The 17,659-nt window shown below is 41.0% G+C and overlaps 1 protein-coding gene across 1 annotated transcript; it reads left to right on the top strand.

Moving 5' to 3' along the window:
* The first annotated feature begins 903 nt into the window (after positions 1-903).
* Positions 904-17,356, top strand: LOC139137241 (transmembrane protein 47-like). Its single transcript, XM_070705231.1, has 3 exons — positions 904-1,440; positions 14,375-14,512; positions 14,836-17,356. The coding sequence occupies exons 1-3, from the start codon at positions 1,194-1,196 to the stop codon at positions 15,042-15,044; spliced, it is 594 nt and encodes a 197-aa protein (XP_070561332.1). The 5' UTR covers positions 904-1,193; the 3' UTR covers positions 15,045-17,356.
* The last annotated feature ends 303 nt before the right edge of the window (positions 17,357-17,659 follow it).

Genomic DNA, 17,659 nt, shown 5'->3' with positions numbered 1-17,659 from the left:
TATTCCAAACTGTGTTTTACAAAGGACGTGACACAGTATATAATGTCTGTTGTTGCATTATTATCATTTTTACATCCTGCAATTGCTAATCTCGGATGTTGTTATCAAAGTTGTTTTTGCTGACAAAGAAAGAAACACATTTCTGCCAGATTTTTTTTACATATTTACACTCAAATAGGATGTGTTCCAGTGTTTCTTCTTGGCCACAAATATGGCATTTCCCATCACTTAAATTAAAACTTTTGACCAAGCTTCCTGTGACTAGGCCTCTATATCTTCCCATTTAAATCATTTATTTGGAATATAAATCATTTATTGAATTGCTAACAATTCAACTGAATAAAGTAGCTGACTAAAGTAGCTTGTCAGTGAGAGTAAGATTCTCAGTCCATATTTTACCAATTTGAAATTTGACTTCATGCCATTTCTTATCAACTAATTTCCAATAAAGTGACTTGGTTTTGACATCACTTTTTGCCAGTACGGGTAGCGCCACCAACGGTACTGCACACAAACGCACTGAAATAAGCCAATACATATATTAGTGTGCTGTACTAAAAGGCAGATTCACTACAACATACGACATTTATTACACAGCCATCCTGCATCCATTATAATGATTAATGTATCGATACATAAAAGCGCCTAAATTTTGACGATATCGACCACATGGAAATGTACGAATAAATGAAAATTCCTGTAATGCATTAACGTAACTATTTGACGTGCTTTATCTGTTCTAGTCTCTCCGTGAACAATCAATTTCAATATAAAATATGCCTGCAGTGATAAAATATTCACATTTGTACGGATGCAACAATGTTAAAAGTTACCTCCCCTCTCTCGTGAATGGAATAGACTAAGCATGATCACACATCAAGGCTCCGCATTGTTTACTCATGCATATATTAGGGAGGTCAAAGATCACCGTCTCTAAACATACCGGGCACTCCACTGAGCGACGCGACTCGTTACAGTGTAAACCACTCCCTTCGTCAATCGTACAGTCATCTCTCTCACGTCTGTTCAACACGACCAATCCGCCGACAAAAGTTTGAGTTGTATTGAGGAGAAGGAACAGCTGAGGTTGAAAGTCAAACCCCCGTTTTAAATTGAGAGCGACACAGCGTGCGGCAACGTGACCCAGGGCCCGTATTCCGAAAGCATATCGTCCGGATTGACTGTTAATCAAAATGGAGACCACAACAACGGTTACGACCACCGTCGTGAAACCTCTTCGACTGATCGGGTTTATATCTACTATTATCGCCTTTCCGTTGATACTTGCCGCATGTATCGGGGACAGATGGATGCAGGCGCCTGGGTTCTATATGGGACTGTGGAAAGAGTGCTACAATGGGACGCGAGTCCGGGAGCCGAACGTGACCCCTCGACCCACGCCAACAACTGAAATTAAGTGTTACGATTCCGTCAACGAGGGTATGTAATGTGTAACGTTACTTCCATATCTATGTTCAAATATCCATTTTAATTATTTTATTTGTGAAAAACAAGTTTGTCTTCGTAAAGGGCATTGCGAGAGGGGGAAGTTGGCTTTTCACAACAAGTTAGCTCCCACGTTTGAAGCCTGTGGTGACCTCACACATAGCTGTTCCCTCACCGTACCTGTGCCGTGCCTTGTTACTATATATAGAAACAAAGTCCGACAGGACGCTACAATTCATGCAAGCACGCCATCTGCTCTGTGTTGTCAAATTGACGTTTCATAAATCCATGACTTTCAAGTTCAGTGGTGGCAATCAACCTCCACCAAGTTTAAAGTGAGCGAAGTCTTTCAAAACATACCACTACGATCAATACTTGTTAGCCTTGCCCGGCCGTGATCTCATTGAGATTTCAATAACAGTCTGAGGCATTCAAGATACGCCATGAATTCCCCGTACAAAAGGTCATTCGTTGTGTGTACACGGAGCCTCAGTGAGACAAGTCTTTCAGCGAAGTTCGCGCCATATTCTCCCAGACATATTCATAACCTCCCAGAGGGTTTGTTGATTAACTTGAACGTCAAGTGGGCCCTGCCTTCATGTTGTCTCGGTTTTGACATTTTAGAAGACAACGTCATCCCATTAATGGTCCGGTCAATTAGCGACTTTGACCTGTCCTCCGATTATCACCCCAACGTCGATAATTTATTTACGAGCACCATTCAAACACGTAATCTCGGAAGGACAGTCACATTCCAATTGAATTGCGTGATTAAAGGTGGGCTTGTACGCGTAGCTCACCTGTGTAAAATATTGTGTCGGAAACTCTACCCACGCAAAGTAATCTCAGTTTTTGCTCGCGAATATATCCGCCGAGAACGCATTAGTCCGTCCATTGAAAATGCCAGACAGCAAAATCGATAGTCGTGGCGTAGAGTACCCTCAAAACAGAATCTCTTTGACATGAGGGTGCTTTCGTGTAGTTCGCAAATGGAGTTATTGATTCACACAACACAGGGCACGTCAAAGGACTATATGAGAAGGTCTGCGATTGTCTGGGACGGAAGTAGCGAACAATATGCATCTTCTCGAATACAAACGTGAGGCTATCTCTCCCGTCACCATGACAACGCATCCCTGGCCACTTCATTAGCTGGCGAAAACCTCGGCGGAAGTACACACAGTGTGTCGGGGTGACGGTGTCGTCTTCTTCTGTGCGGCTTAGCGTTCACCACAGGTATATGGGCAAGCGGGTGTTATTAGGCCTAAGTTGTGTGAGCCTACAGTGTAAATTGTTTTCCGCCAAATCATTAAACTCTAATTTAGGTCCCCATACCCGGGAGGCAGGCATACCAAAAATAAAGTGCTCGCTCGCTCGCTCAGATAACGTTAGTATAGCTGCTGCATTTGATTTGCGGTCGATTTTATGTGAAGTCGGATTTATATTAAGAGCGATTGTACGAGCTTGTGTGGACAAGATGCTTCTCGTAAGATTATTTCGTGATTTCTCGTTATCGTTGGTGCCATGTTTAAAAGTATGCTATCGTTGCAAACGGCCAAGCCGAGGATATGTACATTAAACAGTTCTTTTGTCTCATCTTGTCTATCTATGTATACCCATGATTGTCTCTTTGAACGTTAGATAACAAATTACCAATTCCATCATGCAAGACTAGGTTTTAGATAGTTCATTTGTGCAAATTTACATGCAAATTACAATGAGAACAATCGCGGCAAAACGAAGGTCACGCAGCTTTCTGATTTGTAATGTTCAGACAATAATAAGATGTTTTTAAAAGTACAATGTACGTATGGGAACACAACCATATATATATATATATATATATATATATATATATATATATATATATATATATATATAATATATATATATATATATGCATGCGTACAGGTATAATACCTGGGCCATCATCTTCATACAATCATATGCAGCTAAGTATACCTATACATGTTTATCAAATTTAATGTACCGACATCGACTCGGGTACCTGAACCCATGGATTTTACATCCATGCTGAACCCGAGCTCGTCACGGATAATTTAGTTGTCACGTGACCCTGCCGAACTCGAAATATAGGACGACGAGCTATTATACGTTTTAATTTTCACAATAAATTTATATCACTGACTGAGCCAGAAGATATGTAGTTCAATTAAATGTCAGCGCCCGTTGGCCACAAGATTACAACACGCTATGTCAATAGAGCATGTACATTTAGAAACCTACTACCTCCATGTAGAAACCATGGATGTACATTTAGAAACGTAGCCATGGACAAGATTTCGTGGCACGTCACAGCAAGCGCGATTTTCGCTGCCAGAACTTCAGACACCAGTTCAGTTACAGTCCCTTAATATAAACTACTAGGTGCAAGGTGCCGTCGTCAAGTATGTTTATGGTATGTACTTCTCGCTGTTGTGTTGTCAAACTTGTCAAGTGTTAGCGAATGTGTCCATATTTGTACCTCCCATGTTTGTAAACAAAGCCCGTGTCACGATGACGTAATCGCCCAGGCGATTTATGGAAAGTATCTCGGGTCGCGAGGTGACGATGAGACAACATTGATCAATGCCCGTTCGCCAATTATTGTGTTTACGAGTAGCTCTGGCAAACCGTCGGCCACCGATCCAAAAATAATCTAAAATCTATATAAACTGTGTGCCGTGCTGCAAACCTCGTAATCCCGTTCGGTCAATAATGGTGTATTCGCTTATATTTGTGAAAGTCTTATTTGATTTACAGACGGGGAGTGTTTTCAAACATGGCACCTTGTGGATTACTCAATGTGCGCACAACAGATGTGTGTACACAACATATCGATCGCTGTATTGTCCAAACTATTTGACCTCGCTTTTTGTGAGGTCATTGCCCCGAAGGCGCGTCCCAATCGGGTCGGTGCTGTGTGTACTCATGGATATCCATGGTGTAATATACTCGGCGTACATCATCTACATGACAACTGTAGCATGAAGATACATTCCGTAGTTTATATATTTTTCCAGCAAACAAGTGACTTTGTCGTTTTGTACTGTGTTAGGAAAGGCAGCCAAAACTAGTTACCTTACAACTGCATAAAATCACTGGTGCTCGAAACTTTGCCTAGATAAGCTATCCGCGCGGCCGCGATGCCCAGCGTTCTGTGCGTGTTTGCTTGCTGTAGTGGTACCTAACAATAATACCAAGGTAGGACACTCTCAGCGTATGATATATATAAGAAACAAAGATAATATATAAACTATCGGACGTCTAATAATCTACCTCAGACGATCACAAATGCCTTCAAATGATTGTTCCTCCAATGTGACCGGCCTGCAAACGTTACAGGTACCAAAATTTGGCAATAGGCCCTATTTTACTCCATGCACACATCGCATACTTGCCACGTATGCTATATATTTATAGCACTTTGCAATTTTTTTAATGCAAACACTACGCACATGGTTCAGTATTGATGGTTGAGATGGCGGTCGACACAGTAGGTTAGTACATCGAAAATCACTACTTCATGGTTTTCCTTGTCAGGTACGGCTCTTAAAAATCAGGATTTGACCCTTGTAAATTTACAGTAACTTATTTGTCACCAAATATCTCATACAATCTCAATTGTAGAGAATTTCCAAGCTTTACGACGTTGGGTCAACTGTCCTTGATGCCTTTTTGGTCATTGGGGCACAACTATTTCGATCATCATGCATCGACCGTTCTCAGGCCTACGCGCATGATGCATGGTGTTGAGGCTTGCTTTTCATTGAATTTGTGGGTTCTTTATTCTCGCTCACCGTAGGCCCTGTCACAGGCGCTTGCCATCATGCTGTCGTGGGTGTTGAGTTTTAATAGTATATACATTGTAAATATATGTACTAGATTTTACAGCCGCGACAGCGTTACCACGGCAGTCTAGAGATGCTGTACGAGTGACATGTCGACAGTGTACAAAATTGCAATGTACTTTGCGTTCTGCATTACAGTTCTCAGAAGTTACCGTAGTGAAACGCTGGGCGTTGACCTAGTTTACAAAATGCGTTCAAGGCTGTACAGTACAGGAATTTGTAGGCCGCATGTCACGCTTGTGGAAATCAGGTTTTGAAAAGGAGGAAGTACTGTGGTGAAGAACCCCCAAGATGCCTAGTTCTCTCCCATAATGCCGTGTTTTCACCTTATTCATTGCTCGGCACTTGTCGTGTAAGTACCGGTACCTCTTTACGGCAAATGTAAGATGGCGCAGCTCACGCACTTAGCCCAGGTGCGACTCGTGCGGTCGACTGGTCCTCCCTGTTTCTCGTTTGAAAATTACAGATCATAAACATCATATCCACATTCTTTTGCGTACTTAGAAGTGATATCTCTGGTCAGACGAACACACCATTGAATGTTCGTGGTCACTCGCTGAAATATTCAATAAATATTTAGGGGTCGAAAGATAATTAAAATCATTAGAGATACGGGGGAGGTTGTTGAGATTTTGTTATGATGTGCTTAGTCACAGTCCCCCTTTACACACTGTGTTATACGGTTGTGGTAATTGTAGTCTGTGCGAATGCCTAGCGCAATTGTTCATAGCCAATGATACAGTTTACTGTTTCTTTTAGCAGCTTTGCGCCCCGCCCCTGCTCCCCCATGTAAATCGCACCGTTTTGTGGAGATGCGTCCATGCGCGTTACTGCGGAGAATCACAGCAGACACTCAGCAGTTAAGTAGTGCTCTGGAAAGTGCTCTGGTGGTCGCGTTACATCACTATCGTTACGTCAAGAATACGTCAAAGTCCCTTTGAAGCTCTCTCAAAGTGGAAGCATAATTTACGCTGTTTCGGATGATTCGCATATTCTTACTATTGGCTCCGTTTCGTTGTGGCCACCCGGACCACGACATGGTCATTCTCGAGGAATGCAGCGCAGGGCCTCGTGTCGTGTTTACTGAATTGAATCGACCGCAGGCAGAGGAAACCCAAAATCGATCCATAACGTTTTTATTCTAGCGGAGCCAACTAAATCCACAAAGTTGTAAAATAAATTGCGGGAAAAACTCAAGAAGGCTCACATTTTCCTTTGAATTCACCTGACGGCACAATGTGTGCTCTCTTTAACAGCTTGAATGTGATTGTATTACCTTTGATAAATGGTGTTTTGTGTATACAGTTGAATTAGCACCTTTGACTCAAAACTTGTCTTGAAAAGGAACGACTTTGAAAGTAATTACCTGGAAAAGACTCTGCAAGCAAATTTGCAATTCAGGCAGCGAGAAGCTATTAATTGGCGAACTGGCCGCTTCACATGCGGACGAAGACACGGGCGATATACAAAGGGCAATGACCGCATACACCGTGAAATGAAATTGTGTAAAAGAGGACTCGAGTTTTTCGCGTTGTTTTCATCGCGCTTCACTTCCTTGACGTTACTGATATCCCACTTTCATGTTCCGAACATGTGCTGAACTGAAATAAAAAAAAAAATAATGTGGAAACCATGCATGGGTGAAAATGCGTCACGGTAATATATCAAGTATTAAACATTTGTACTGCAGGCAGTGCGGACTCAGAGGTTTGAAGCCCCTTGATATGATTCTCTTTAGCGAATGTCTTCGAGCTTGTAAATATGACCGGTAACTTGCAAAAAGTCACAAAATGGTGGTCGGGGTTTTTTTTGCGAAATAGCGGCTACCTGATGGCAATTGCAGTACGTCGACTTGAATTTAATTGGCAGTCAATTTTTCGACAGACACTTTGAATTCGATTATCTGTGGTTTATATACGTTCTGAGGCTCACAAGACGGCCATGCATCGTACTCTGCGCCGTATCGACATAAATTACTTTTTAAATGCGCACTCCCGTGGGGATAAAAATAAGCAGACGTCCATGAGCGGCCCTCGTTCTTTATTAATGTTTTCAACATCGTTCCAATTACTCGGTAGGCCCTTGGGGATTATTAAACTCTCCGCTGTTTCCGAGTTGCCGAAAGGCAGACAGATTCAAGTCTGTCTGGCCCCACCGTCTGCGGTTTTGCACTGAATTGCTCTGTAAAGGCACAAATCATGAGCGTCGGTCGACATCTTGCATCTCTGGTTTCCCGGGTCATCTTGTTGATCGTCTCACTGTTCTATTTTCATTTGACCTGAATATCATAAAATGTGGGTCTCTATAAAGAAACTGCACGTTTGACACGCTTCCAAAAATGATAATTCAAGCACATTTAAAGCCGCCAACATTTAAATGCCGTTTCTTTTAGTATTTCCAAAATTATCGTTTGATGCTAAGCGTTCAACTTCTCAACGCAACCTGTACTGTGTAGTTTTACATGTATGTCCAATGTTATCGTTTGCAGCTGAATCATTGCTCCGTGCCAGAACCGGGCGCCAATAACAAATTTTCATGTTGTAAGCAGCCGGGGTGTTTCAAACGTTCATTCGTTGATTTCAACATTTAGTAAGGCAGACGAGGAGAGAATCACAGAAAAATTGTGAATCTAATTATAGGTCACAGCAAATGTCCATTTTTCGAGGTAATGTTAGTGGTGTTTTAGCGAATAGCGAAGTGGTCACAAAATGTCAAGTAGCGTGCCCTGGATTATGCCCGAGCTAGGCAGAATTGATATAAAACGAGAGCCTGCACACCAACAAGAAAGCAGAGGTTGAACAACAAATTCCATGGTTACGCACATTCTTCATTGAAACATCGTCAAACGCCAAGCGACTTGTGGACTTGTTTACTCTCTGCCGTTCACAGTATAATCTGGTGTAAACTTTTCAACGCACATTTCTACTCAGAATGCGATGGACAGGCTTACCGCGACCCTGAAACACCAAACAGGCTTTTCGATTGTCGATGAAAAAACGCCTTTGTTGTCGTACGTAAGGCCTGATTCTTGCGAGCCAATCTCGGACAACAACACGTTGAAAACAGGATCACCAAGTCCAACCTATTTGCCGAACAACGGTGTCATTGTGCATGCTTGGGGTATAGTTTTCAAATCGCTCGAGCGAAAATATTTTATGAGGTAGGACCACAGTGGTGTTTTAAAAGGTTTCAGACACAATAAAAACATGATGTTGAAAGCGATCGCGGAGTTCAGTAAGCTCGACGCGATGCCACCAAAAGACGAAGTATGCGTTCGCACGATTTCCCAACGTTAGGTTTTCAGTAAATCCACCGACATGTTTAACAAGAATATTTACTCATCCTAATTTCCGAATCGTCCCAACTTCCACATAGTGACACCAGATCTAGGGAAATGTCAAAACACGGCCGCTGCACAGAGAGACTTTAGTGTAAGCTCATTTCGCTTGCGACACGATCACAAAGTTAACACACGTATACAGCAGTCTCCGCGAACATGTCGAAGGGTCTTTCCAGAACAACCGTGACGTCATCGACAGGTTAGAATGGGACATTGTTTGTTTGTTTGTTTGTAATTTTTGCCTGTTTTACACTACAAATATGCAGAATTGCGTGCATCGATAATTATGTGTCGGCGGCGGAGGAGTTAGTTACATGTATCTGTGCTAAATATAGTTTCTTTGTGTGTGTTGGTTCTTTTTAAGTTTATAACACCACGTTCCGTTTACAATTAATTGTCCCATATTGTTGTTTGGCACATCTGGTCTTTGCAAGATAAGACTGTCTTTTAAGTTTTGCTTTTATATACGCGCCGATGATAGAGAGAACAAAGGCTGTGCTGTAATAGCGATATCGATATTCGACACGGTGAATTTCTGTGGTTGACCTTACCAGTGAGGTCACGGCGTCCGGATGGCCGAGTCACCCCGCAGAGGTCGTGTGTGGGATCGCGAAAATTGCCCGTGTTTACCTAGGGTGTTTACTAAGTCGGCAGTGTGGACATGCAAACTCGAATGATTGCCATGACTGCTGTGATCGTGCTGGCATCTAACTTGCCAATGTTCGAACAACGACTTTTGCGCCACATCGACGAGCTGTTCAACTCGGCAGGCAGTAATAAAACTTTACACGATCAATCCCATGCTAGTGTCGTACTCTCTCGTTAAATGTACGAGTCTGTTACAGTAGTTCCTTATCTCAATTTTTCATCCTATAGCAATTAAAATATTATGATACTTTATACATATCCTTTTATGTTAACTCTGAGTTTCCGAAAATCAAAATCATAATTTTAAATCACATTTATTGAGAAAGGTAGAGTTGTTTCAGTAGCCTCCTATGTGAATTTCGTCGTTGCTTTATGAGTAATCGTAGTGTGTACTAAGACGTTTGTAAATAAATTTTGATGGATTCGATTCCCATAACTTGATTGTCAATTACGTTCCTGTAAACACTGTGTGTACAACGTTGCCAGCAATTGAAACCATGTCAGCATTTTTGTAAAGAAAATATTGGCGAGGTTTTGAAAGTTTGGATAAAATACAAAACTCAGTCTGGCATGCTTACATGGTGCCTTCGATAATTCAACTTGAAATCGCTCACGTAAGTACCCTGGCGACATATTCGAGACAGATACCACTACGACCCCAATTGCGACAAGAACTACCCTAGAAAACACCAACTGATCCTAGACGTTATTTCGCATTTTCCAAAAAGAATTCGAGAAAATTCTCTAAATATTACGTATTTTATGGGTCTTAACCAAAGGAAATGAGAAAAAAATCTTCCGACAACATACTCTGGTTCTGGAAGGCGTGTAACCGGAAACACAGGTTGTATTTTATTTGGCGCTAGTGGATAGCATAACAGTCGATGGTATTCGCTGACAGGATAGCAACCATGGCATTTTTAAAACTTCCTCTTAAGTTGTACTTAGGACACACATGTCAGTCATTGCACACAATAACTCAGTCACACACGGTAGACAGTGGCCATAATAGAATGCAAAGGTCGGGCCACTGATTGTGTAGTTCACCAGATTTTTTACGGTCAAGCATCAAGATAATTATTGATGTATCAAATCCATGCACACGGCGTGCAACGACTGTCTCGTATTCTCGTATTGTTTCCTTGCGTCAAATGTCGAAGCAACTGAAGTTTTCAGCCCATAGTTTGGTAGTCTTAAGCGTATCTATTGACCAGGGGTTTCATTAAGATTTGAAGTAGGGGGCTAGAATGGAAAAGTAGGCGGCTTGCATCTGCCATGACCACAAAGCGGTCGTCGTCGGGAGGGTCCGGGAGGGGGTGTTCCCCCCCCCCCGGCCGAAGGCCGGAAACCCTGAAAAATGAGCTAAAATTTACTAACATTTACTTTACACAGCTTACAGTTACTTGAATTTCTAGTATTTTCAGGGGAATAGTCAGCAGTGTTCCATGGCAATTTGTGTTCATATCATAAAAGCCATTTTCCTAGGAGATTAGGCCTAAATATGATAATTCATAATTAAAAATGATAAAATGTGGTGATGTTGACGATAATTTGAACAAAGAAAACAAGTCTTTAGAGCCTCTATGCTTTAAGGAGGTAAACTTTAATAATTCACTATTAATAATTATTAATGATATAAATTCGATATGTAGATGATATTATACAGTGTTATATCTAGACAGGGGGATAGGGGATTCCCCCTCTGTTGCAATGTTGGCACCCCCAATTAATTTGTCAAGGGGACCACTCCCCCCTTCCATGAAATGGTGCCAGTCACACCTTAGAGGTACAAGTAGAACACATGAACTGGTGAAATGCCCCCGAAATTTTCCGATAAAGGGGGGAAAATTCCCCTTGTTGATGCCATCCTGGATGAAACACTCATAATGTTATGCTTAAAATTAAGAACCCTGATGTTTGGTATGGAAATCTGTAGATGAAGAACTTTGATACCACTAAGGAGGTAAAAAGGATAATTTATATAACGAGTAATGATAAAAATGACAATCATTACCATATTTCGAAAATAGAATCAAAGATCCTCAAGGTTATTTGACTACATGGGTATGCAAAGTAAGAACCTTGATATAGGATATGAAAATTTGTACGTTTAGAAGCGCACAATTGGATTTAACCTGACGATCGCTTTTGAAGTGAATTTAGAGGTCTGACAGTATTGTAACCACTCTTGGCGACTTTCCTATTGGCGTCGATAGACCGAAGAGCAGTACATATCATACGTCCAGCTGGTTATACTCCTTCACAATTACGCCTACCGTAGTGCAACGCACATCGGCTTACTAAAATTCCAACTGTAACCGGAAAGTTTTTCGTTCGAAAAAAATCAGGTCATTGCCTTCGAAAGCAGTTTAAATCCACGGAATTATCCTTCTCTTGTTTCTTGGTCCACTTCAAAACCGAGGATCGTACAGCGAAGCTTGACCTCACGATCGCTTCCGTCTTCATTTGTTCATCGACCATTTTGAGTTGAGCTAACGACGGCCGACAGGTGTAGTATGCACGTTTTCATTAGCGTATATAAAGGTAACCAAATAGGAATCAGCAATTCAGGTAGCCAATAGAATCGTCAATTGCAATTCCGATTCTTATTGAGGCAGTATACGCAAGACCGTGCTGCATCGTAGTACAAGGCGATCGTAGTAGTCGCTCGTCTTCTAAATTTTGTTTCACATAAAAGCCGTTGAAAAGTTTGATTACACAGCTTGTGAAATTTGTCCGTATCATTTCAGAAGGTAAAAAATATTTCAGCGATGAAAGAGTTCAAATTTCCAAAAAAGTAGCCGGCGAAATCGTGAGAGTAACCGGTCAATTTCGCCGGCTGCCGGCTCTTAATGAAACCCCCTGATCTATTGTATGGAATGATTAATTTTAAACGCATTTTTTTTTATTTTCTAAGGAAAATTTGATGGATAGAATTCAATTATAACCCACCCGTCGGAAACTAGGGCTGTCGCGTTGCTAACAAGTCGACTTCGTCCCATTTCACTGACGATTACGCACACGATTTTTATTAAGGGCCATTTCGCTTGTACAAGCACGGCAGACGTTTGCTTTGAACAACATTCCGCCCATTTTAAAGCGTTTGCTCCGACAGTCTCACAACGCACCACGACCGATTTAGCTATATTGATTATATACGTTTAGAGATAAGTTAATCTGACAGTTGTCGCGGCAGCTCTTTATACTTATTTTTTCCATATTTTTTGTATCTTCTTTTGTTCAGATATTGAAAGCGCTGTGATTGTCAGCATGTCTACAGAATTCGAAGCAAAATAATCTGTATTTTGTCTTCACAATGGATAATAGCCTTTGGCCAATTTTTGATTTATGAAATACTGTGAAATTTGAGCGTTTATGACGCACACGCGGAAAGTAATCGCGTAAGCGTGTTAGCGCAAGTCCATTCACCGGGGTTCGTTTGATTGACCTGGTTAAATGCTCCCATTTGAACAGACTCTCTCTCTCATACACACTTTCATATACCGGGGAGTACAGGCGGCTATATGAATTGAAATGCAATCCGTGTTATCTACAAAAAAGGACCTCAAAACAGTCTGACATACTTATAGCTTTGAACGGCCTTCGAGACTTTCTCTGAATTTGATCAGATTGGTTTGGTTGTCATGGAAACGTGATAAAATGTAGCTTTCGTTGAATTAAACATACCGTAATATTTCGTCCAGTAGAGTATAAAGATGGAGAAATACGATATATTCCAAATATACCAAGTATGTGGCGCTGACCTTAGATGGGTTTTGCCGTTGAGGGCGTAATATTAAAGTTTGTTCCCGACGGTTGTTTTTCCGAATCGCCGACAACAACAATGTTATAGTTTTGGATGCTTGACTATTATAACCCGCACAAACTGTTCGTTTGTTTTTAATGGACCCAGTCTGCGGTAGCAATGCAAACAGAAACCTCAAACTTTAGAAATTAGAAATATACTTCGGGTCAATGTCATGTCAATTGATGCAAAGAATGGAAGGCATTGATTAACATGTGGTTTCCTTGGTTGTAATGATTTTACATACTGATCAACTCATATTCATTTTATTGATATTTTTATAGGATACTTGTGTCTTTTTCACTTCAAATGTAGCTCACAGTGTTCATCCAGAACATGTTGCGATGCATACAAACAAAACTGAAAACCATCTGATTTTACCATGAAGATTGTTTCCATCAACAAATGCTCATCTCTGTTTTCAAAGCAAGAAACAAAAAAGGCCCGATGACTCCCTGTGTTACTCACCTTGATAAGGCGTCCTTCAGCAGAACTAGGATTTCCTCTTTATTTTACAGCTCTCTAGACGTTCAACTTCCCTTAAACTAGACTTGACAGGTGTCATTTGCATTGACTACAAATGTGTATAAATCAACAACCTCACAAACAAACCCACACACGGGCGTGGCACTGAGTAGGTGTTACAAACACCGGAGCTCACAAAGTTTCGGTCACAACATTCAATTCACAACATCTGACTCGACTTTCAGTCAAGTTCGACATAAGTGACCGCAGTGGTTGACCGAATACACCACACTCTTGTTTCTCTCCATTTCAAAACGAAAGAATATATTGAGTATCGAGCACCGAAGCTGTTCAAATACGTTTCTATTTGAATGAACACTTCAGCCCTTAGAAACACTGGTTAACATTGGAATGTCCTCAGTCCTTACGTAGTAGTGTTATCTACGTGCGTAGGTTATGATTTACCGATTGTTAATATTTATCAAGTGGAGGTCTATTGGAGACAGTTCCGATTACTCATATAGTTCCGATCCGCTGTGGTCCGTGATGAACTAGTTTTGCATACTGTATATGTGAACATAATTCTAAAATATTGTATGCATACTCGCGTGGAAAGTGCTGGCAGTACTCTATGGGAGTACCTTGTTCGGCAAGCTTTTAACAATTTTCCACAAAATCAACCGTAGGTATTGTCAATCAAAATGACACCTTTCGTTGGCATACGCCTTGACTTGCGGCCGCTCTTAGCAGGCGACAGTTTTTATGCATATCGCCACCAATGGTAGTAACTAACGATTTTTTTGTTTCCTTTTTCTTCAGCGTGGCTGGTGGCGTGCCAAGCGTTTGTTATTCTGACAATACTCTGCAATGTAGGCGCAATTGTCCTCGCGATTGTGGCGTATTTCCTTAAACAGAATTTACTGTACAAGGTAGCAGCCATCACGTTATTCGTTTCATGTAAGTATACATGTGGTTTATTATTTCCAGCTGGAGGAGGCAAGGACGGGGGGGGAGAGAGAGAGAGAGAGAGAGAGAGAGAGACAGACAGACAGACAGACAGACATATGATGATGATGATGATGATGGTGATGACGACGACGACGACGATGATGATGATGATGATCGTTATGATGATGATGATGATGATGATGATGATGATGAAAAGTGACAGCCATTGTCCCTGTCAGGCAAGGTTTTGGTTAGCGAGGCCCACGGGCTTGATGGCATTGTAAATTATTGCTTCTTCTGACACAAACTTTCTTGCCTCCTTCACTTCACAGGTCTGTTCCTGATCATCGCCCTAATCGTCTTCCCAAGCATGTTTATGCAGGGCGACGTGGTGGCCTATCGAGGCAACTGGGAACTGGGCTGGTGTTACGGGGTAGCTTGGGGCGCCTGGTGCTTCCTCCTAGCCGGGGGCATACTCCTCCTGTGCGATGAAAACAAAGAGATATATCACGACGAGAGGGTGTATTACTCGGAGGCGTAGTGACTTTCTAGTGGGAGGGAGAGATGTTTAAGGGGAGGGGGAGGTGTTGAAATAGAATTCCTTGTCGGTGCGTCTCCCTGATCAGCGTTTCGCGACACCTTGGAGTGCTTCATCGGCCGTTGTAGCCGGCGTAATTAAGAGGAAAATGAGAGCATGCGCAGAACTGATAACCATAGTATTGAAAATTCATGATTTCCATCCTGATTCCAACGGAGAACGCGATACAACTCATTGAAGATTTGTGATCAGTTTTTCGTTTCTGTCGTCTGCAGAAAATTGGAGGACCACGCGAGCGCTAAAATAAAAACAAAGTCTCGACGCTGCAACTCAAGCTTTTAGCAATTTGTCATCGCGACGATTGAAGCTAAGATTCTTCAAAATAATGACAAGCAATTGCAAAATGTCGTCTCTGTTGTACTAGTAGCTAACCATTTTCCAGATAATTTAATTGGTTTGATAACTTTTCTAAAAGACTGTAAATTCAAAGCTATATTTTGTCTTTACCCATGATGGTCAAATTTCAAAGATACTGTTAAGATTTTAGCCCTTTCGGACGATATGTACGGTAATTTTTATGTCGGTCAAACATCCGCGTATAGTTTATATTGTAAGTTTTATTTAATGCTGTGTTTAGCATTTGTAATGTAACAGATTTCATTTAGTGCAGTTTTGTGGTTCAAAAGAGAAACGGACAGTCGCTAAGACAGATTTCATTAGCATATTTATTCAGTTAGCGCTCATCTTAGTTTTAGGGACGTGATAAAGTAGTGTATCGAAAGTTTTTATTTCATTGTGATTTAAGGTAGTATGCGCTTCGAAAGTGAAAGACTTAAACTTTTGCTCAAAATTCCCTGAATGAAACTTTGAACCATTCTCTTCCAGAATCAACGATAAAAGTCAGGGGTCACCGTGCAAAGTTTGGAACTATCGAAACAAATTACCAAACATTTTGCGATATTTGACATTAAAAATGGCCGCCATCCCTGTGTTAACTCTATTTGGGGGACATTAAATGTCGGATTTTTTAAAAACTAAGAAGAGTGAAAGTTTTTCTTTCTCCAAGAGCTTTAAAATGAGCCCCAACAAGTGGTAGATCAGAAAGGAATTGTAGAAATTTGAGAGTCCAAATATCTGTCACCGAGGCGCGTTCTACCTTAATAGGCGGATCATCGCTTGAAAAAATGCAACGCGCAGAGTTGATTGCGTGATACTCAGTTTCCGACTCTTATCCAAAATTCGTTTCCTTGGCATAGTCGCAGAATTGTTTTGAGCCGCGCGGGGGCGCATTTTGGCAAGTTGCGAGTTGTTTTCACCGTCATCATTATTGTTTTCGTTTGTTGTCTAGCAATGTCTGATCAAATCGAGTAAAACCTGTCCGTTATGGACTTGGCGGCCATTTATTTAGCTCGGTGAGAACGACTCCAATTTTGACTTGAGATTACAATTTTTAAAAACGTTGACGGCGTCGAATCACAACTCTGATCGACTGCGCAGCCGCAGATTTTGGACATTTTATGAGTGATCTAAGTTCAATTATGATAGAGCAGTAAAATACAAGTCGCACCATTATTTCAACAACGGTTCACTTTCTTTTACAGACAAGTTTATTCCACTAGTTAAAGGGAAAGCGTCGTCGGAACAGCGCCCGTACGTGTTTCTTGTTTTACAAACAATATATTTCGTGCTCGATATCTAGGTGCACCTCATAATCATAGCTGCAACATTTAAATTGTACGATGTAGATTATGACAGACGTGTTTTAACTTTCATCAATCGCGATCGTACCTTGGATACAGTGTTTACATTTGTCATATATGACCCTTACGTCCTTTGAGCGCAGTTCCGACGACTGTATCCCTTCAGGTTAATATTTTCACTGATGTACATTTCCCTAGGTATTTTATTGTAATATTATGAAGATAGAATATAATGATAACATATACAACCTTACTCGTACCACATAGAGGGACTGTGCTCGTACGTTTCTGAGTTTGTAAGTTTCACATTTAGACTATTCCAAATAGTTTGACCTCAAAAAAGTGAGGTCAATATTTTAAGAGATATGAATATGAGGACGAGCTACTTTTCATTTTTACAATCTTATGAATCTCATGAGTCTTCAGAGAAACTTCGTTATCATGACAGTCTGCTTTTGACATGGATGATTCCGAAACAAAGAGGCATTTGCCAGTTTTGTCTTTATTATAAGTTTTTATATTCAGCTCACAGATCAGTGTAATTTGTGCTGTTGATATTTCTGTCAGAACATAGCAAGATTTTGGCTTCATTTTAATAAAACAAATTTGCAGTAAGTATTTTGCTGTACATTTTCAATCGTGAACGTTTGGTATGTATGTATGTATGTATGTATGTATGTATGTATGTATGTATGTATGTATGTATGTATGTATGTATATTGGTATATATGTTATGTATGCATATGTGCAGGTAGGCAGGTGGGTAGCGCTGTATTTTCTTTTTCTAATCCATTCGCACGCAAAATTCAAGATGCGATTTACAGAAATGAATAAGAAGACGTGATCGCAATGGGATGCTCGTAATTCTTAATCACTTCTAAGGCACGCATTTTAAAATTGCGTGTGGTTTGTTTGAAG

This window comes from Ptychodera flava, chromosome 7 (assembly GCF_041260155.1).
Source record: "Ptychodera flava strain L36383 chromosome 7, AS_Pfla_20210202, whole genome shotgun sequence".
NCBI lineage: Eukaryota > Metazoa > Hemichordata > Enteropneusta > Ptychoderidae > Ptychodera > Ptychodera flava.
Note: the sequence above shows the minus strand (reverse complement) of the source record. Positions and strands in the feature narration are given on the sequence as shown.

Excerpts from the sequence above, each read along its gene's own strand:
- LOC139137241 (XM_070705231.1), top strand. The coding sequence starts at position 1,194 with ATGGAGACCACAACAACGGTTACGACCACCGTCGTGAAACCTCTTCGA. Across the intron at positions 1,441-14,374 it reads TTACGATTCCGTCAACGAGG|CGTGGCTGGTGGCGTGCCAA; the intron begins GTATGTAATGTG and ends CTTTTTCTTCAG. Across the intron at positions 14,513-14,835 it reads CATCACGTTATTCGTTTCAT|GTCTGTTCCTGATCATCGCC; the intron begins GTAAGTATACAT and ends TTCACTTCACAG.